Genomic DNA, 23,129 nt, shown 5'->3' on the forward strand with positions numbered 1-23,129 from the left:
GACATAGACTGAACTTTGTATCAGTCTTCATTATGGACACTAGTAACATATCAGAACTTCAAGTGAGTCGGGGGCAGAGGTGAGTGTAGAGTTCATCACTGAAGAGAAAGCGCTGGAGAAGCTCAAAAGTCTGAATGTAGATAAATCATCTGAACCAGACAGACTACAACCCAGAGTTGTGAAGAGATAGCTGAGGAGATTGTGGTGGCATTGGTGGAGATTTTTCAGGAATCACTGGAGGGCTGCAGAGGATTGAAAAATGTTTAAAAAGGGAGGGAGGCAGAAGGCAAGAAATTTTAAGCTGGTTAGCCTGGTCGCAGTTAAGATTTGAGTGTCTCTTATTAAGGATGAGATTGCAGAGTACTTGGAAGTGCATGATAAAAGAGGGCTAAGTCAGTACTGCTTCGTGAAGGGGAGGTCATGCCTGACCAGTCTGTTAGAATTCCTTAAGGAAGTAATGAACAAGTTCGACAAAGTGGATGTGATCTATTTGGATTTTAGAAGGACTTGGACAAGATGCCACACTGAATGCTGTGAAATAAGAAAAAGGTTAGAGTTAAGGATAAAGTACTGGAAAGGATAGAGGAATGGCTGACTGAAAGAAGGCTGAAAATGGGGATAGAGAGGATTTTTTTGGGATGCGAACTGACAGCTAGTGGAGTTCCACAAAGGTCAGTGTCGGAACCACAACTATTTACATTATACACTGCGATCTGGATAGAGGAACAGAGGACATTGTTGCTAAGTTTTCTGATGACGCAAAGATAGGTGAGGGGACAGGTAATGTTGAAGAGGCGGGGAAGTTACAGAAGGACTTGAACAGGCTAGGAGATTGGGCAAAGAAGTGGCAGATGGAATACAATGGGGAAGTGTGAGGTTATGCACTTTGGAAGGAAGAATGGAGGCATGGACAATTTTCTAAATTTGAAGCACAGAGGGACTAAGGAATCCTAGTTCAGGTTTCTAAGATTAACATGCAGGCTCAGTTTGCATTTAGGAAGGAAAATGCAATGTAAGCATTCACTTGGAGAGGGCTAGAATACAAGAGGAGGAGTGTACTGCTGAGGCTGTATTATGCTGTGGTTAGACTATATTTGGAACATTGTGAGCAGTTTTGGGCCACGTGTCAAAAGAAGGATGTGCTAGCCTTTGAAGAGTCCAGCGAAGATTTACAAGAATGAACCCGGGAATGAAGGGTTTGCCATATGAGGAGTGATTGAGAATTCTGAGTCTATACTCAATGGAGTTTAGAAGGATGAGGGGGAATCTGATTGAAACTTACACAGCGCTGAGAGGCCCAGATATTGGATATGGGGATGTTTCCATGAGTAAAACAGGGCAATGCCTGAGACAAAAGGCAAGACTCTTGAGGACCAAGATGAGGAAGAATTTCTTCAGACAGAGGGTGGTGAATCTGTAGAACTCATTACTGCAGAAAGCTGTGGAGGTGTAATCATTGAGTGTATTTAAGACAGGGGTAGATAGATACTTGATTAGTAAGGGGATCAAAGCTTACGGGCAGAAGGCAGGAGAATGGGGAAGAGAAGCATATCAGCCATGATCAAATAGTGGACCAGATGAGATGAGGGCCCTAAATTACTCTTCCTCAGCCTGAATTAGAAATTCTTGGGATCACAACCCACTACCCTTAACTTCATGATCTCTTATTAATTCTCACTCATAACCCATCACTAAATGGGTCAGACCATGTTTGGAGTATTGATCACAGTTTTGGGCCCATAATCTCAGGAAGGATGTACTGGCCCTGGACTGTGTTCAGAGTAGGGTCACGAGAATGGTCCTAGGAATGAAAACATATGAGGAGTGTTTGAAGACTCTGGGTTTATACTCTATGGAGTTTAGAAAGATAGAATGCTGAACAGCCTGGACAGAGTGGACATTGGGAAGATGTTTCTAATTATAGGAGAGACTAGAACCTGAGGGCGTAGCCTTAGTGTAAAGGGAAGACCTTTTAGAACAGAGATAAGGAGAAACTTCTTCAGCCAGAGAGTGGGGAATCTATGGAATTCACTGCCACATGAGGTTGCAGAGGCCAGGTCATGCTGTAAAATTAAGACTGAGATAGATAGATAGGTTCTTGATTGGCAAAGGGATCAAGGGTTATGGGGAGAAAGTGGGAGAAATGGGGTTGAGAAACTTACCAGCCACGATTAAATGGCAGAGCAGACTTGATGGGCTGAATAGCCTAATTTCTACCCCTGTGTTTATCGTCTAAATCTGAAGTAATCTGTTTTCCAGGACTGGACAATGTTCTATGCTAAGAACAATCTCTGATGCACAGATGTTTCTTCAATTTACCCTTTCCCATCGGATGTTTCCAGTCAACGTGCAGCATGAAATCAGCCATGATAGTTGTGGTGCCATTCTGGCGTGCCTCCGTTATTTCCTGATTTGTACTTTGCTCCATATTATGCACTTCTTTGTTGATCTGTAGATGGCACACACCCATCCCTTGCTGTTCCTTACTCCACCCAAACTGATTCCTCATCACAATACCGATTCCAAACCCCAATCTATTGCATCTGTATTACTCCTCATACTACACTGATAAAATGCTTTATTAAAAAAAATCCACATCTATTCCTTTTTGCATGTTCTTCTAGAGCATTATCTACCCATAGAGTGTAAAGGCAGTAGGAGTGTACTTAAAAGGGAGATCAGGAGGTCAGAAAGAGGACATGAGATAGCTTTCGCAAATAGGGTTGAGGAGAATCCAAAGGGTTTCTATAAATACCATTAAGGACAAAAAGGTAACTACAGAGAGAATAGGTCCCCTCCAAGATGAGCAAGGCAGCCTATGCGTGGAGCCGCAGGAGATGGGGGAGATACTAAACGAGTAATTTCAATGTGGAGAAGGACGTGCAAGATATAGAATGTAGGGAAATAGATGGTGACATCTTGAAAAATGTCCACTTTACAGAGGAGGTGGTGCTGAATGTCTTGAAACATAAAAGTGGATAAATCCCCAGGACCTGATAAGGGGTACCCTCAAATTCTGTAGGAAGCGAAGGAAGTGATTGCTGGACTCCTTGTTGAGATACTTGTATCATTAACAGTCATAGGTGAGGTGTCAGAAGACTGGAGGTTGGCTAACATGGTGCCACTATTTAAGAAAGGGGATAAGGAAAAGTCTGGGAACTATAGACTGGTGAGCCTGACATTGGTGGTGGGCAAGTTGTTGGATGGAAGCCTGGGGGACAGGATTTTCTTATATTTGGAAAGGCAAGGACTGATTAGGGTTAGTCAACATGGCTTTGTGCATGGGAAATCATGTCTCACAAACTTGATTGAGTTTTTTGAAGAAGTAACGAAGAAGATTGATGAGGGCAGAGTGGTGGACGTGATCTATTTGGACTTCAGTAAGGTGTTTGACAATGTTCCCCATGGGAGACTGGTTAGCAAGGTTATATCTTCTGGAATGCAGGGAGAACTAGCCATTTGGATACAGAACTGGTTCAAAGGTAGAAGGCAGATGATGGTCATGGAGGGTTGTTTTTCAGACTGGAGACCTGTGACTAGTGGTGTGCCACAAGGATCGGTGCTGGGTCCACTAATGTTCGCCATTTATATAAATGATTTGAATGTGAACATAGGAGGTATAGTTAGTAAGTTACCAGATGACAGCAAAATTGGTGGTGTACTGGACAGTGATGAAGGTTATCTCAGAGTACGACGGTATCTTGATCAGATGGGCTAATGGGCTGAGGAGTGTCAGGTGGAGTTTAATTTAGATAAATGCGAGGTGCTGCATTTTGCAAAAGCAAATCAGAGCAGGGCTTGTACACTTAATGGTAAGGTCCTAGGGAGTGTTGGGGAACAAAGAGATCTTGGAGTGCAGGTTCATAGCTCCTTGAAAGAGGAGTTGCAGGTAGATAGGATAGTGAAAAAGGTGTTTAGTATGTTTTCCTTTATTGGTCAGAGCATTGAGTATGGGAGTTAGGAGGTCATGTTGCAGCTGTACAGGACATTGGTTAGGCCATTTATGGGATATTGTGTGCAATTCTGGTCTCCTTGCTATGGAAAGATTGTTGTGAAACTTGAAAGGGTTCAGAAAAGATGTCCAAGGAAGTTGCCAGGGTTGGAGGATTTGAGCTATAGGGAGAGGCTGATTAGGCTGGGCTGTTTTCCCTGGAGCATTGGAGGTTGAGAGGTGACCTCATAGAGGTTTATAAAATCATGAGGGACGTGGATCGGATAAATAGACTAGGTCTTTTCCCTGGGGTGGGGGAGTCCAGAACTAGAGGGCATAAGTTCAAGGTGAGAGGGGAAAGATATAACAGGGACATAGAGGGTGGTGCATGTTTGGAATCAGCTGCCAGAGGAAGTGGTGGAGGCTGGTACAATTATAACATTGAAAGGCATCTGGATGGGTATATGAATAGGAAGGGGTTTAGAGGGATATGCGCTGAGTGCTGGCAAATGGGACTAGAGTAGGCTAGGATATCTTGTCAGCATGGACGAGTTGGACTGAAGGGTCTGTTTCCATGCTGTACACCTCTATGACTCTATGGTCACCCAGCAACCACATCTCTATGTTAGCTGTCAAGTTGTATTCATTTATTTCTATTTGTGCTGTCACCTCATCTATCTTATTACAAATGTGGCATGCATTCAGATAATGAGCCCTCGACTTTACCATTACTACTTACTCTGTTCCACTTGCTGTTGCTATTTCTGCTCCTTATGTATTTTCTACCCCTTCCTGTCACATTTGCATTATAGTTCACCCCAAACTGCTGTGCGCCTCTGCTGTTTCATTTCTTCCTGATTTTTTTTTTTAAACGTCTCTTCAATTGAAACTGCAAACCCCTAACCCATCCACTCACAACTACAAATAGTGTAACAAATAGTTTTATTTCATTTTAGCACACAGCTAGTGCACTTCAATTAAATGTAAGTAATTAGCTCAAAATGAATGAGCCAAATTATAAGATTTCCTCAAGTGTTTTTAAGTTTTTAAAAATGCTACATCAAACACACGCAAACATAAGTAATAAAGTTAAAAATCGCACAACACCAGGTTATAGTCCAACAGGTTTATTTGGCAACACTAGCTTTGAGAACGCTGCTCCTCCATCAGGTGGTTGTGGAGTGTAAGATTGTACAACACAGAATTCATAGCAAAAGTTGACAGTGTGATGTTACTGAAATTATATATTGAAAAAGACCCAGATTGTTTGTTAAGTCTCTCATCTTTTAGAATGAACATGTCGATTTCAGTTCTTCATATGGAAATTGCAGACCTTTTTTTAGAAGTTACATTCTCAAGTGAACTTTAACAATTACTGTCCTGCCGGCCCAGACAATGCATTTAAGGTGTGAGGTACCCTGTGTGAGACTGCCTGTGTCACAATGTTCAGACTAATTCTAATCTAAAAAATGGATTTACAAAATCTTACATTGATTCATGCAGGTTTTGAGCAAAATAAAATGTAATTCTGCAAATCCAGACATGGATGAAGTTCAACAGTTGTACATCCCTATCAGGGGCCATAAAAATAAAACCGCGAAGACGGCTTAACCATAGTTAACAAGGGAAATCAGGAACAGTGTTAATGCCAGAGAGGAGGCATATAAATTGGCTAGAAAAAGCAGCAAACATGAGGACTGGAAGAAATTTAAGATTTGGGAGGGGAGGACTAAAGGTTTAATTCGGAAAGGGAAAATAAAATATGAAAGTAAGCTTGCTGAAAACATAAAAACTGACTACAAAAGCTTCTACAGATATGTGAAGAGAAAAAGACTGGTGAAGACAAATGTAGGTCCCTTGCAGTTAGAATCAGGTGAATTCATAATGGAGAACAAAGAGATGGCAGACCAGTTGACCAAATCTGCCTTCACTAAGGAGGACAGAAATAATCTTCAGGAAGTGTTGGGGACAGAATGTCAAGCATGAAGGAGAGGTGAAGGAAATCCTTATCAATCAGGAAATGGTATTGATGGGATTAAAACCTGATAAATCGGCAGGGCCTGATGCTCTGCATCCTAGAGTACTTAAGGAAGTGGCTGTAGAAATAGCAGGTGCATTGGTGATCATTTTCCAGCATTCTGTAGACTCTGAAGGAGTTCCAGTGGACTGTTGGTTAGCTAATATAACTCCACTTTTTAGAAAAGGGGGGACAGAGAGAAAATGGGGAATTATGGGCTGGTTAGCCTGACATCGGTGGAGAGAAAATTCATTAAGGATGTAATAATAGAGCATTTAAGAAGCAGAGACAGAATCAATCCTAGTCAGCATGGGTTCATTAAAGGGAAGTCATGCTTGCCAAATCTTCTGAAATTGTTTGAGGATGTGACGGAAAATTAAAGGTCATGCTATTAGAGGTATTGTATTGACATGGAGAGGGAACTGTTCGGAGGACAGGAAGCAGAGAGTTGGAATAAATGGATCCTCTTCAGAGTGGCAGGCAGTGATGAGTGGGTGGTGCAGGGTTCAGTGCTGGGACCTCAGCTGATCACAATGTGCATTAAATGGAATGAATTGAATGCAGTATCTCCAAATTTGCAGATGAGACTAAGCTGGGTGGCAGTGTGTGCTGTGAGGAGGATGCTAAGAGGCTGTAGAGTGACTTGGACAGACTGGCTGTTTGGGCAAATACTTGGCAAATGCAATATAATTTGGATAAATGTGAGGTGTTATCCATTTTGGTCACAACAATAAAGGAGGGCAGATTGTTACCTGAATGGTGGCAGTTTAGGAAAAGGTGAGGTGCAACAAGAACTCTGTGTCATGGTGCAACAGTCACTGAAGGATGGCATGCAGATGCAGCAGGCAGTGAGGAAAGCTAATGGTATTGTCTCCTTCATAGTGAGAGGATTTGAGTATAAGAGTAAAGCTATCTTGTTACAGTTGTACAGGGCCTTGGTGAGGCCCTACCTTGAGTACTGTGTGCAGTTTTGGTCTGCTAGTCTAAGGAAGGGCATTGCGATTAATGAAGTCCAGCGAAGGTTCTCCAGACTGATTCCTGGCATGACACGACTGTCATAAGAAGAAAGACTGGATCAACTGGGCTTGTATTCACTGGAATTTAGAAGAATGACAGGGGATCTCATAGAAACATATAAAATTCTGATGGGACTGGATAGGTTATATGCAGGAAGGATGTTCCCAATGTTGGGCAAGTCCAGAACAAGGGGTAAGGACTGAGATGAAGAAGAATTTCTTCACTCGAAAGTTGTGAACCTGTGGAATTCTCTCCCACAGGATGCTGTTGGAGCCAGTTCATTAGATATATTCAAGAGAGAGTTGGATGTAGCCCTTGCGGATAAGGGGCATGGGGAGAGGGTGGGAATGGGATACTCAGATTGCATGATCAGCCATGATCGTATTGAATGGTGGTGCAGGCTTGAAGGGCCAAATGGCCTACTCCTGCACCTAGTTTCTATGTTTTTATGTGAAAGGGCAAAAACGTAAAAAGAAAATTAAAGGCTTTAATGATGAATGCTGTGTGCATTCAAATAAAGATGAACAAATTGATAACATTACTAGATATGAATTGGTATGATATGATGGCTACAATAGAGCCATAGTTTCAAAGTGACCACGGCTACGTACTGGATATTCAAAGATTTGTTTTCTGAAAGTATATGAAGTATGGGAAAGGAAGTTGGGTAACTCTGTCTATAAAAGATGCGATCAGTACACTGTTGAGAAATTATCTTTGCTTGGAAACTTATGATGTGTAATCAGTTTGCTTGGAGGTGAGAAATGGCAGGGAAAGGAGTCTCTGGTATGTGTAGATTGTAGCTCCTTAATAGCAGTGTAAGCATGATTTTATAAAAGTGAAATCATTTTTGACAGTTCTATTAAGGAGTCCTTTGAGAATGCAACAAATAGGATGGACAAAGGGGAACAGTAGATTGTATTTCTTAAAGCAAGGTACTATATAAAGGTGAAGGCTAGTGGTGAAGGGGGTATTTTATTAGCATAGATAAAGAATTGACAAGCTAACAGAAAACAGTTTGGGTAAAAGGGTCATTTACAGGTTGGCAAGCAGTAGCTAGTGCTGCTGGGCATTGTTTCTTTGCAATCTATATTACTTATTTAGATAAAGATACCAGAGGGTATTGTAGTCAAATAACTAACAATGCAAAGATGGGTAGGAAGGCAGTACGTGGGGAGGCCATAAAGGACCTGGAAAGAAATAAAGGTAGGTTACTTAGACGGTCAAAGATTGGACAGATAATGTATAAGGTGGGAAGATGTGAGGACTGAAAATGTAAGGCTGTCCAGTTTGGGAAGATGGAAAAGCAGTATATTATTTAAACAAGAGTTGCAGAATGCTGTAAAAGAATAGAGTTGAAAAGTGTGGTGCTGGAAAAGCGCAGCAGGTCAGTCAGCATTCGAGGAGCAGGAAAATCGACGTTTCGGGCATAAGTCCTTCTTTTAGGATGAAGAAGGGCTTCTGCCCGAAACGTCGATTTTTCTGCTCCTCGGATGCTGACTGACCTGCTGCGCTTTTCCAGCACCACACTTTTCAACTCTGGTCTCCGGCATCTGCAGTCTTTACTTTCTCCCTGTAATAGAATAGAATCTGATGAGCTTGTACATGAGTCTCAAAAGGTTAGCATATAGGAAATGCAGTAATTAAAGAGGCAAATAGACTGTTAACTTTTATTGCAAACAGCATGAAGTATAAATGGGAGGTCTTGCTATAATTTGCAGTACATTAATGAGAATGCGACTGGAGTCATGTGCACAGTTTTAATCTCCTTTGTTTCAGGAGCAACTTACTTTCATTGGAAACAGTTCAGAGAGCGTTCACTTGACTGATTCCTGGGGCAGTTGTCATATGAGAAACATTTGAATCATTTGACTCTATATTCACTGGAGTTAGAATAATAAGGTGATCTTACTGAAACATGTAACTTCTGAGAAGGCTTAACAGGTAGATGCTGAAATAATGTTTTCCCTAATGGAGAAATTTAGAACCAGAGAGCACAGTTCAAAAGAATAAATCTCCTATTTAAGGAGATGGGTTTTTTAAACTTCTGATCTCTGGAATTCTCAAACCCAGAGAGCAAAGGAGACTGGGCTTTTGATATATCAAGCCAGGTTGAGACAGATTTCTGATCGTCAAGAGGTTTGAGAGTTATGTGGAGGGAACCGGGATATTGGAATTAAAGCCAAATCTGATCAGGCATGATCTTAGCAAATAGCAGAGCTGGCCTAAGCGGCCATATGGCTTCTTCCTTGTCCTGTTTCTCGTATTAGGGTGTTGGTGAACCAGACAGTAGCAACATCATTTCCTTTGTGGAAGGGTAGGATAAGGGTTGAACATTTAGTCATGTATTCTTTGTTCTGAAGATGTAACCAATATGATTCTGATTATCAGGATAACCACAATGATTTAGGATCATAAACATTTACGTGCCCACTGTACTTGTGCTGGCTGTATGAAAGAGTAATTGTGCTTAGGCTCATATTTCAAATTTTTTATGTAACCCTGTAAGTCATCTTCAAATACTCCCTCTTGAAACTTTTTATGGATTATTTATTTCTAATATCTTTAATTACTGAATTGTGAAGCCTCCAGCTAATGTCTAACTAGTACCTTAAAAACTTTCAGCATAATCTCTTTGCTTTTATGTTCTATGCCTACATTTGTAAAACCAGTAACCCGTATGCTTTTTAATCCCCTTATCTACTCTCCATGTCACCTTTAATGGTTTGTATTTTTCTGTAGATCAAGTTCACTGCTTATCTACACCTTGGCATACCATGTCATATATAGCTCTTTCCCTTATAGTCTCTTCACACCTATCCCCAGCTGTCATGATTCTATCCATTTCACCATCCTGAAGCGTACAGCTATCCTTAATATTGTTTATTACATTGTCAAATTTATGGCTGATGTAAAACTTTATAATTGGTTAGGCTGTTTATAACAATTCAAAATATTAATGGACTCAAAACTGCATCTGAAAACCTCTATCGAACAGGACACTCTGCTTCCCATTACAAAGCCAATGTTAGATTCGTAATCCTATCATCCCCTCAATTCCAACTTTTTATAAAACCTCCTGTGTGTAGTTTGTTTAATGCCTTCTGAATGTCTGTACATGCAACATCAAGTGCACCACTTTAATCAAGTTTCTTTGTTTCTTCCTCAATGAATTCGATGAGTAAAGTCATATTTGATTTACCTGTAACAAATCCAAGCTTGCCTTCCTTGATTAATGCATACCTTTCCAAATGAAGTTTTATTTTGACTTTGATGATCCTTTCAATTGACATTAATCCCTTCAAAGAACTTCTGCACTACTAATAGTTTCCTGGTTTGTCATTCTCTCCATTCTTGAATAATGATGTAGTATTTACAGCTCTTGAGCCCTCTTGTACTGTGCAACTGAGTACATTGGTGTTTGAAGCATTGTAACCAATGCCTTTTGCTATTTCTACATTTGATTCTTTCAGTGACCTAGGATACATTCCATAACAACGGGGGAATGACTGGTGTTTTTGGGCTCAATTTATTATTATCTGGTAATCTGTTCCCTTAATCTCCTCTTGCCTCTGATCTCAATTTTATCATGCTTTACTTTCTATAATATTCTTGATTATTAACTGCCTTTTGCTCCTGGCATATGGCATAAGCCTCCTTTTTTCTGTTTTGTTTTACATTTAATATCGAGAGCACATTAGATGTGGATGCCCAATCTGTTATTTCAAAGGAATAGTCCTAATTTGTACCTGAAACATATCTTCCCTGAATGCCCACTATTCCTTTGTTACCAGTTCACCCTGCAATTGCTTTTTCTAATTACACTTTTTCAGGGCTCGTTCTCCAACCACTGCCGTTAGCTTTTCTCCAGTTGAATATATTTACCATCTTTGTTAAGCTTCTTTCTGCAGTTACTGAAATCTAAGTTGTGATGACTGTTAGAAGATGATTTGCTACTGTCATGTACGCACCTTGCCCTGTTCATTTCTCAGAACCAGATTCCTATTCCTTTTTATCCGTGTTGAATTGGAAACACATTGATAGAGAAATTTTTCCTGTGCTGTGCACATTTCAGAAATTCTCTCTGTCCCTAACTATTGCACTACTTTTTCTATCCAATAGAGTATATAAGAAATCCCGATATTGCAGCACTGTTTTTTATTAAACCATCTTTTGAAATTTACCTAGATGTTTGCTCATCCATTGCCCCTCTCTGTTTGAAGACCTATTTTTAAAATAAAACTCCAAGCAGTGAAACAACTCCTCTCATTTCAATCAAGCTTTGTAGATTCCTTCGTATTGGAATATCCTTTCTATTCTAGTTAATTGAATTAAAATCCACCTTTGAATTCCATTTTGAATAGGTGATTACATTCGCAAAGGCATTCTCCATTCCGTGCAGACATTCCTTGCCTGTTTCCTAACAACTTCTACCAATGTTGTAAAACTTCAACAGACACAGTCTCTGGAATAAACAGCTGAAATGATGTGTTTTCTGTGTCGCTATTTGTCCCCATTAACTCTTGTCTTTATAAATGACATATTGGACTATGCCTTTATGTCTGAATAACACTTGAGCTGTTGATATGCCAGTATAAATTGCAGTAATAGTAGTATCTTGGTGGTAGTTATGGCGTTTATTTGTGACATCCACTGATGAGCAAATGTTGTGTTACACAGTAACAGATGGCAAACCTCTGTGCTGGCATCCTTTGGTTTAAGTTGATATGTTATCCTGCAGCAATATTGAACCATATTATACTTCACTGTGTATTGCTTGGGATTGGCACATGCTATGCATGTCAGAGTTTATTGTGCTGAAGATCACTAAATGTATTTGCAGTGGTGTAATTTTGGTTACCTCTATTACCAAATGATTTCAGGCTAATAATATAGTCTTCATTCACTGGCCAATCCTCAAGCTTTTCTGAAGCAGCAGAAAGGTCCTGGTGATATGGAATTCTTATTCTTATTTGATGAAGTCCATTTTAATGCTTTTGATTTTCCATGGTTGATAAAAAAGATAAACTTGACTGCTTTTTATTGCTGGCATTTATAAAAAAACAAACGTTGCTTTCTAAACTAAACCTGACATCATCTGATTGCAAAACTGACTGCAGTAAATTCTGAACAAGTTTCTATCAAAATAAGTATTTTAAATTATTGTAGCATTGGATCCGTGGTTACTTGGCCACATGGATTCAAAATTGGCTTGCCTGTAGAAGGCAGTGGTTAGCGGTGGAGGGTGTTTTTCAGCCTGGAGATCCATGACTAGTGGTGATCTTCAGGAATCTGTACTGGGACCTCTGCTGTTTGTGAGATATATATAAATTATTTGGATGAAAATGTGGGTTAGTAAGTTTGTAGATGATACAAAGTTCAGTGGGATTGTGGATAGTGTAGAAGGTTGTCAAAGAACACAGCGGATATAGATCAGTTACAGATGTGAGCAGTGAAGTGGCTGATGGAGCTTAAGCTAGTTAAGTGTGAGATGCTGCACTTTGGGAGATCAAATGTTAAGGATAGCAGGACCCTGAAGAGCAGTAATGTACAGAAGGATCTTGTGGTTTAAGTCCATAGCTCCCACAAGGTGGTAAAGAAGGCATATGGCATGCTTGCCTTTATTAGTCAAGGAATTGGGTACAAGATTCAGGATGTCATATTACAGTTTTATAAGACTTTGATTATTGCATACAATTATGGTCGCCACATTACAGGAAGTGTGTGAAGGCTTTGGAGAGGGTGAAGAATCGGTTTACCAGGATACTGCCTGCGTTAGATGTACATGAGCTCGAAGGAGAGGCTAGAAAAACGTGGGATATTTTCTCTGAAGCGGCGGAGACTGAGGGGAGACTTGACAGAAGTCTATAAAATTATGAGATGTGTAGATTTGAGTTGATAGTCAAAATCTTTTTCCCAGAACTGAAATGTCTAAAGCTAGGGGGTGTGCATTTAAGGTGAGGGAGAAAAGTTCAAAGGAAATGTGAGAGGCACTTTTTTTACACAGAATGGTACAGTCTGGAAAGCACTGCTGGGGTGGTGGTGGAGACAGATATGACAGAGGCGTTTAAGAAGCTTTTAGATAAGAACATAAATATTCAATGAATGCAGGGATATGGACTAAGAACATGCAGAAGTGAGTAGTTAAATTTGGTGTCATGTTCGTCACAGCATCGTGGGCTGAAGCGCCCTTCCTGTGCTATATTATTCTGTGTTCTAAAGCTGGTGTTCAGGCAGTTCTGACCCTGCAGAGACAGACCAAAGAGTAGATTTTGTCATGACAGGAAGATAAAAAGATAGCTGCCTGATTTGGGCTGAATATAAACATGAGGGAGCAACACCTCCTTTTTCAGTTAGGCACTTGCTGCCATCTAGCTTGACATTGAATTTCACATCATTGGAGTCAAGGGGTGGGTCTGGGTGGAATGCTGTTTGGAGGGACGGTGTGGACTCGATGGGCTGAATGGCCTGCTTCTACATTGTAGGGATTCTATAACCTCTGCTCCCTTTTAGCTTTTTTTTTTCAGATTTCAGTTTTATTCTTGTTTTGCTTTCGGGCAATAGTTGATTTCTCTTTTGTTATGTTTGACTTGTCCCATTACTACTCCCTTTGGCCTTGCACTACCAGTCCTTTTCTGAATTAATTGTCCTCTCTAATCTGTTTAATGTCTTCAACTCTATAACAGATCATTTTGTTTTTATTGTCCCCTCCCTTCTTTCATTTACTTTAAAGCGTGTATCACTTTCCCCAATTCAAATGAAAGGTTATTGATTTGAAAGGTCAACTCTGTTTCTCTGTACAGGTGCTCATTTAATTTTAGTTTTTTATTTCAGATTTCCAGTATCCATGATATTTTGTTGTTTTTTTTCTTGATTTTGGCCTTGCTACGTTTTTTATTGTCTTCACCATTTTTTAGACATAAAAACACTATAGCTAACAGTATAGGGAGAATTGTACCACGTCAGAAAGGGTCTTCAATTTTGTATTTCATGTGAGTGATTGAGCAGCATCCTTTGATGGTCCCTTTAGAGGGAGAAATGATGGTCACTTGTTGTAACTGTCATAAATGAGCTTGCAGAAGAAACTTCTAACATTTTGTTTGTATGCGGAGGCTTTTTTAGTACTTTATTTCTTTTCATTTAGGCTGTGGAGCAACTGAACATTAAGACCAAGTGTTTCAAAGATCTCCTTAACGATGAGCCCTTCAAAAGGGAAGATATCATCACGTTGCAGGTACAAAGCTTCTTTTGCTCTCTAATATCAGTATTTTTGACACTAATTGGGCAGTTTTTCATTCTGCATAATGCAAGTTTTTGAACATGGGATTGAAAGGTGCTGTCGGAGGAATGTGGATGAATTTCTACAGTGCATCTTGCAGATTATCGCTCAGCAGCAGTATGTACAATGGTGGGGAGACTGAATGTTTGTGGATGTGGTGCCACTCAAGTGGGCTGCTTTGACCTAGATGGTGTCAAGCTTCTTGAATGTTGTCAGAGCTGCATTCTTACAGGCAAGTGGGGAATATTCCATAACAGACTTGACTTAGACCTTGTTAATGGTGGACAGTTTGGGGAATCAGGAGTTGAGCTATTTGCTGCAGTATTCCTAACCCCTAACCTGCTCTTATAGACACTGTACTTGCATGTCTCATCCAGATCAATTTCTGGTCAATAGTAATCCCCAGGATGTTGACAATGAGGGATTCAGATGGTTTTTTCTAATAATTGACAATTATTTCATATACATCATTATTGTCCTAATTACAGATTTTTATTGAATTCAAATTCATCATCAGACATGGTGGGGATTTGAACATAGGCCCCTGCTGCCCCAATGAAGGGATTTTTAAAAAAATGTCAGTGATGAGATGTCATGTAATTAGTCTATAAAATGATAAATCAGAATTGTGTTACTGTTTGCTTTAAATTTTTCAATATGTATTCAAGGCTTTTAGAAAAACTTGCTGTGTGTTTAAAATGATGGGCTGCTAATATATGATGTGCTTCATAAAACTACTGCTATCCATCCTTGATCTTCCCAGTGGAGATTGTGGAACCCTGAGTTTGTATTTAATCTTAGGAAAGCATTCTGAGGGATAGGATTTATGACCATCTGGAAGAGCATGGCTTGATTAAATGCAGTCAGCACGGCTTTGTGAGGGGCAGGTCATGCCTCATAAATTTCACTGAGTTCTTTGAGGATGTTACTAGACAGGTTGATGAGGGTCGAGCGGTGGATGTGGTGTAGATGGACTTCAGCAAGGCATTTGATAAGGTTCCCCATGGTAGGCTCGTTCAGAAGGTCAGGAGGAATGGGATACAAGGAAATTTAGCTGTCTGGATACAGAATTGGCTGGTCGACAGAAGACAGCGAGTGGTAGTGGAAGGAAAGTATTCTGCCTGGAAGTCAGTGGTGAGTGGTGTTCCACAGGGCTCTATTCTTGGGCCTCTACTCTTTGTAATTTTTATTAATGATTTGGATGAGGAAATTGAAGGATGGGTTAGCAAGTTTGCAGACGACACAAAGGTTGGAAGAGTCTTTGACAGCATAGAGGACTGTTGTAGGCTGCAGCGGGACGTTGACAGGATGCAGAGATGGGCTGAGAGGTGGCAGATGGAGTTCAACCTGATAAATGCGAAGTGATGCATTTTGGAAGGTCAAACTTGAATGTTGAGTACAGGATTAAAGACAGGATTGTTGGCAGTGTGGGGGAACAGAGGGATCTTGGTGTGCAGGTACATAGATTCCTTAAAATGGCCACCCAGGATTGTTAAGAAAGCATATGGTGTTTTGGATTTCATTAACAGGGGTATTGAGTTTAAGAGCCGTGAGATCTTATTGCAGCCCTATAAAACTTTGGTTAGACCGCACCTGGAATACTGTGTCCAGTTCTGGTCACCCTATTATAGGAAAGATGTTGATGCTTTGGAGAGGGTTCAGAGGAGGTTTACCAGGATGCTGCCTGGAATGGAGGGCTTATCTTACAAAGAGAGGTTGACTGAGCTTGGACTTCTTTCATTGGAAAAAAAGAAGGAAGAGAGGGGACCTAATTGAGGTGTATAAGATAATGAGAGGTATAGATAGCCAGAGACTTTTTCCCAGGGCCGAAATTGTTAACACAAGGGGTCATAGTTTTAAGCTGTTTGGCGGATAGTATAGAGGGGTTGTCAGAGGTGGGTTCTTTACGCAGAGAGTTGTGAGAGTGTGGAATGCATTGCCAGCAGCAGTTGTGGAAGTGAGGTCATTGGGGATATTTAAGAGACTGCTGGACATGCCTATGGTCACAGAAATTTGAGGGTTCGTACATTAGGTTTACCTTAAATGAGGATCAATGGTCGGCACAACATCATGTGCTGAAGGGCTTGTTCTGTGCTTACTGTTCTAAGTTGTGTAATGTAGATTTTCAGACATTTAAGATGACTGCAGTAAATTTTGTGGTGGGAATGAAATTGTCTGAAAGGTCTTGTGACTTTTAAACTTGGAACTTTTCTGTCATGTTTTTGTAAGGTTATTTCCCAGAGAAACCCAATTCTTAAAGAGGATCATCAATGCAAGATTTCGACTTCTTCTGTTTCCCCCACCCCACCCCACCCCACCCACCCAAAAGCACTGGCCTATCACATCATACCTTCCAAAAACACACTGTGTGCATCATTCAAATTCAACACTATAATTCTTTTAAGTAGCTAACAAATTTCACTCCTCAGTTTAGCTTCTAATGTCATGACAGCATGATTAAATAGAAAGTTTAAAATAAAAGTCTGTTTCCTAATGCTGTATAGCAACGGGTGAGATGATGTCCTGGCAATCACACTAATTAGGTTTTAAATATAATGATTATGCTAGATAGCTGTTGAGTATAAAATTGCATGCATTCTTTTCCTAATAGTTAAGGAGTAAAGCACAAGTGCTTGATGTGGATGGAATTAACTGCTGGCACATGATCATTTGCTTTATATTTGTCTGCCCATGTATTTTAAAAACAGCTGTTCCAGGAATCAGTGACAGCTCGATTGATGCCGCCTTTTGTGGTAACTGGACTTTCTACTTTAATGTAAGCTTGTCCGATTTGAGGCATAAGAAGTTTGGACACTGTCAGTCTAATAATTATCACGTAGAGAATGTCCTCAGGATTAGAAGAATTCAGACAACCTGGCTCCTTTACTCAGATGAAAGCAAAAATCTTACAGGTGACTGAAATTTGAAATAAAAGCATAAATTGCTCAGCAGTGTCTCTGGAGACAGTGATGCAGATAATTAAAGATATATTTTAAGCAAGTATGGAAGCAGCGAAACAGGAGGGAATTCCCATTTAAAATAACGCAAGGTTTGTTTGAGGGAAATGATGGAAGGGGCAATAATGAAAGCTAGAAGTGAATAATAATGACATAAGGAACAAAAGGAGATGTGAATGCACTGTTTAACAACTTTTCTTTGTGAAAAAAAAATTGTTTTACCATTTGAGGTATCTACTGAATAACCACCTCTGTAGAGAATTACTAAGGAAGCTGTCGGGAAGAAATTTTATGAAATCTAGATGAAACAAAGTTGGAGTTCTGGAATGAGCCCTGCTTTGTTTGAGGCCTCATAGTGAAAAAGAATCAAGTGGTCCACTGTCAGTTTTCTATTGACGTTGTTTCTGAACTGTTGCTGAGTAAACTTGAGGATGGCATAGTATGACTTCTTATTGTCATCACTGTGGGGAAAAAAAATGTTTTGTCTTCACTGAATATCTGAGATTCACTAGATATGGTCAGGATTTCTATGCTGAAAGTGAAACTCTTCACCACTCTAACATGTTATCTTCGAGCTGTAATGTGTTCTGGAGTCACTTCAAATCATGTTTTATCTAAATTAAAAATGGCATAAAGATAGAATCTGTCAGCACCAGAAGACCAAAAACAGATCATAACTTGTTTTTTTTAAAAAAAAATCATCCTTTTAAATTTTTTTTTGTACTGGACTTTGCTGGACTATACTATGGCTGCTACCAATGATGCAAGTTGACTGCAATTTCTGGAAAGTTCCAATCATCAATTACCAGAACAGAGCTCAGTCACCATCCTCAGGAGTCTCATAGCCTTGAAGTGTGTGAACAATTTAGTTTCCTACTTATTGTTGTGTCATCAGCAAATTTGGCAAACATAGCTTCTGAGTTTTCTAAGTAATTTGTACAAACTGTGAATGGTTAAGGTTCCAGCACCACTTCCTGTGGCACCCCATTGCAAAACATCTTGGCGACCTGAAAAAGCCTTACTCATGCCTACTTCTTGGCTTCTTGTTAGTCAATTTTCAATCCATGCCAGTATGCTCTTTGGTACACATTGAGCAATGACTTTTCATGTCGTGCTTTAACAGATACTTTCTGGAAATCTAAGTGCAGTATATCGTCTGGTTTACCTTTATCCACAGCATGGCATACCACCGCAAAGAACCCAAATAGATTGGTCAAAGGTGATTTCTCTTTCACAAAGCCATGTTGAGTCTTCTCCATTACTTTGCATGTATCCAATTGCTCTGCTGCAACTTTTAATTTCAAGACAGCATGATTAAATAGAAAGTTTAAAATAAAGTCTATTGTATCTGCCTAGATATATGCAACAATGAGAAGTGTTTTGCCACCACAATCTGATATCATTTAAAGTTACAAGAAGAATAAAAAGGAATTATTTAAATTGGAGTTCATCTTCTGATCAAATTGGGTCTCAAGCACGGCGCCATAGAGATGTACAGCACGGAAACAGACCCTCGGGTCCAACTTGACCATGCCAGCCAGATACCCTTAATTAATCTAGCCTCATTTGCCAACACTTGGTCCATATCTCCTTAAACCCTTCTTGTTCATATACCCATTCAGATGCTTCTGCAAGATTGCTGTTATGTGTTCGGGGCCTCAAAGAGTTGGGTACAGCAGCAATGACGTTGAGGACTCCCTGCTTTGGGCACCTCCACTGCCAGGAGTCCCCGCTCCTGGCACCGGCACCGCCAAGAATCATCCAACACTCGGCCCACTGCTGCTAGGAGTCCCCACCTTGGACACTGCCATCGTCAAGAATCCAGGCTCTGGGTCTACCGCTGCCAGGAGTCCCCGCTCCAGTCCCTGCCACTGCCAATCCAGTTTTTAAGACTACTGCCACCAGGAATCACCACTTCACGCACTGCCACTGTCAAGAGTCCAGGCTCCGGGCACTGCCACAGTCAACAGGAATCCCAATCCATGCCAATGACGCTGAAGCCGCTGCCCTGTCATCACTGCTCCACATTCGAAGATGAAGAAAGAAAAGGAAAAGACAAAATATGCAAGGGAGAGAGAGAAAAGGATGCCATTGGCCTGGAGCAAGCAAGCTCAGAAGCCCGAATACCACCTGCCATGCTTGCGCTGCCACCTTGGTTTTTTTTCCCTATGCCAGATGTTGAATTATCTGGTCTGGGCCTTCCTTCTTTCTGTCTCCTTTCCTCTTAACATTAAAAGTTACTAGCCATCTTCCAATCTTATGGAATTGTCCCTGAATCAAGAGGGTTTTGGAAAATTAAAACCAATATGTCAATATCTCACTAGCTCCTACTTTTAAGACCCTAGGATGAAGTCATTCAGTATCTGGGCACAGTTAGCCCTCAGTATTACGCTTCTGTTCATTGTGATTTTTTCTCTAGGTTCCTCCCTCCCTTCCTTTTTCAGATTTATCACCAATTCTAGGATGTTACTTGTATCCTCTATAGTGAAGCCTAAATCAAAAGAACTGTTTAGTTCATCTTCTATTTCCTTATCTTCTGTTATTAATTCTCCAAACTCGGTGTCTATTGGGCCAGTGTTCACTTAGTTAACTTTTATAATGAAATTCTTACTATCTGTTTTCATATTTCTTGTTAACTGTCTCTTTTACTTTAATCTTCCCTTCCTTGTTAATATTTTGGGTCATTCTTTGCTACCTCTTCTGACCTGCCAGCTGTCTGAACACATTTATATGTTTTTGCTTTAAACTTGTTAGCAGCTTTAACTTTTCTAGTTAGTTGTGGATCTGTGCCATGGAATCTTTTTTTACTCCTCCTTATAGACAGAAGGACAACGTAATGAAAGAAGTTCAATTTACCTTTCCCTTGTTTGTAACAAATTCAAAACTGCACTGCGGTATACAAGCTAATGAATTTGATAGGGTTAATCTGTGAGCTCTGCCCCTGATGTTCATATATCCACTGGACACATCTGACAGACAATTTTTGGACTCTGCCACAGTTTCCTGACAGAGGCATGCGTGTCCTACCTACAACACGTCAGTAAATGTTAATGTACCTAGGAACAAATGTAACCAGTGTATAGTTATTGAGATGTGTAAACTATTTCCTGTTTTCTAAGGGCAGAGTTTCTTTTGCCAAGATTATTTGTGTTCCTTCTTCCACTACATATGACAGTTTATCTCTTTAGACAAGCATAGGAAGGAGGATTAGTGGCACCTGCCCCAAGCACAAGTTGGTACCTAGTTATCTCCTCATATTATAAGCAAGTGACAACAATGGTCTTCTCACCAGTGTTGTGACAGATTGACTCTTTAGTCTCCTCTGCATCATAAACAACACAAGCAATATTCATAGCTTGTTCATATATGATTCAACAAAAGAGAATGCAATTCACTTTTTGTGATTTATCATCTTGTATACCAGGCTGAGGCACAGAAATGTTGCTGTTAAAAAGGACAGCTACTCTTTGCAGTTGATGCTGTTTGAGTTGACAACCTTTTGATCAAACTGATTTTGATGCATTTGCATGCAGTTGGATCTCATTCTATTCAAATATTTTCACCCTCACACTAATAGACATCAAGTTATTGAAGCATAACTTGAGTCTGTCCAAATGTAATGAGGAAATGTGTAGGTGGTGCATATCTGCCAGGTTGATGTGTAAACAGTTTCATTTCATACGCTTAACTATTCCAATAAATGTTGGATTAGCCGAGGTGCAAAGTGTTGGCCATCCTGCTTCTAAATTATAAATAAACTAACAGTAGCATCCTTAGAATTTCACAACTGTTGTATCAGGAGTTGCTTCAGAATAATTTTGCTTAATTTTGGCAATTCTTGAGAAAACAAAGGGAGCCATTTAAAAAGCAGATGTTGACCTTTTACTGAAACGGTTAAGCACTGTTTTCCTTTTGATTCAATTAGGCTAGAAAAATATATTTATAATCTGAAATACTCCACTATTTAGCTTGTAATGACAAGAAAGTGTTGGGGCAGGCCTATGAAAATGATTATATTCCCACTCCATCGACTAACTGCCGATTTTTAACCAAACAGAAACCACAGGCAATTTCTTTTGAATTTGATGACTGAAAGATCCAAGATGTGAACATTTTAAAAGAAATCAAATTTACACAAGCTTCACAAGTCAAATCATTACTCTTTTCCATCCTTTGGCCCTGTTAATATCTCTTTTTGGTAGTGGGTGGCTACCAAAATTAATAGATGAACTAGCTCTGATCTTTTACTGACTATAAGAGAAGTAAATGTGAATCCTACAGCTATTTCTGCAAAATGATGAGGCATGGTATGAGGACAAGTAATTTTTTTCTTTATTGCTCTCCATACAGAGTGCTTTGTTAATTCATCAGTGTAATTCAGGGAGTGCTGACTGTTGAACTTCTGGAAAATGTAGAGGGTGTTGGATTCTCAGGAGAAAGTAACATGAACAGCTAAGTTTCTGGTATTGAGACTGACTCTAATTGTGTTAGGGGACTCTCTAGTCTGAGGTACAGACAGACGTTTCTGTGGCCAGCAGCGAAAAATCAGAATAGTGTGTTGCTTCCCTGGTGCCAGGACCAAGGATGTCTCAGAGAGGGTGCAGACAAGGAGGAGAGGGGCCAGCAGGAGGTCATTGTACACATTGGAACCAACGAAATAGGAAGGGAAAAGATTGAGATTCTGAAGGGAGATTACAGAGAGTTAGGCAGGAATTTAAAAAGGAGGTCCTCGAGAGTAGTAATATGTGGATTACTCACGGTGCTATGAGCTAGTGAGGGCAGGAAAAGGAGGGTAGAGCAGATGAATGTATGGCTGAGGAGCTGGTCTATGGGAGAAGGATTCACATTTTTGGATCATTGGAATCTCCTTTGGGGTAGAAGTGACCTGTAAAAGAAGGATGGATTGCACCTAAATTGGAAGGGGACTACTATACTGGCAGGGCGATTTGCTAGAGCTGCTTGGGAGGATTTAAGCTAGTAAGGTGGTGGAGTGAGACCCAGGGATATAGTGAGGAAAGAGATCGATATGAGACAGTTGAGAACAGAAGCAAGTCAAACAGTCAGGGCAGGCAGGGACAAAGCAGAGGACCAGGTAGGACTGATACATTAAACTGCATTTATTTCAGTGCAAGAGGCCTAACAGGGAAGGCAGATGAACTCAGGGCATGGTTAGGAACATGGGACTGGGATATCATAGCAATTAGAGAAACATGGCTCAGGGATGGACAGGACTGGCAGCTTAATGTTCCAGGATACAAATGCTACAGGAAGGATAGAAAGGGAGGCAAGAGAGGAGGGGGAGTGGCGTTTTTGATAAGGGATAGCATTACAGCTGTACTTAGGGAGGATATTCCTGGGAATACAGCCAGGGACGTTTATTTGGGTGGAACTGAGAAATAAGAAAGGTATGATCATTTTATTGGGATTGTATTATAGACCCCCAGTAGTCAGAGGGAAGTTGAGAAACAAATTTGCAAGGACATCTGTAAGACTAATAGGGTGGTTATGGTAGGGGATTTTAACTTTCCAAACATAGACTGGGACTGTCATAGTGTTAAGGCTTTCGACAGCGAGGAATTTGTTAAGTGTGTACAAGACAATTTTCTGATTCAGAATGTGGATGTACCTACTAGAGAAGGTGCAAAACTTGACCTACTCTTTGGAAATAAGGCAGGGCAGGTGACTGAGGTGTCAGTGGGGGAGCACTTTGGGGCCAGCAACCATAATTCTACAAGATTTAAAATAGTGATGGAAGAGGATGGACCAGATCTAAAAGTTGAAGTTCGAAATTGGAGAAAGGCTCATTTTGACGGTATTAGGCAAGAACTGATTGGGGGCAGATGTTCGCAGGTAAAGAGACGGCTGGAAAATAGAAAACCTTCAGAAATGAGATGATTAGACTCCAGAGAAAGTATATTCTTGTTAGGG

General features: G+C 40.3%; 1 protein-coding gene across 2 annotated transcripts in view; it reads left to right on the forward strand.

Annotated features, from left to right (window-relative positions):
• ppil2 (peptidylprolyl isomerase (cyclophilin)-like 2) overlaps positions 1-23,129 on the forward strand; it is a 392,675-nt gene that overhangs the window by 90,119 nt on the left and 279,427 nt on the right. For both annotated transcript variants that reach the window (XM_088000184.1, XM_043716075.2), the window contains exon 8: positions 14,110-14,199. In XM_088000184.1, the coding sequence (XP_087856310.1) occupies positions 14,110-14,199 (90 nt within the window). The remainder of the gene's footprint in view (positions 1-14,109; positions 14,200-23,129) is intronic.

Source organism: Chiloscyllium plagiosum, unplaced genomic scaffold (assembly GCF_037043375.1).
Source record: "Chiloscyllium plagiosum isolate Xiang-an unplaced genomic scaffold, Cpla_swu_hap1 HiC_scaffold_24, whole genome shotgun sequence".
NCBI lineage: Eukaryota > Metazoa > Chordata > Chondrichthyes > Orectolobiformes > Hemiscylliidae > Chiloscyllium > Chiloscyllium plagiosum.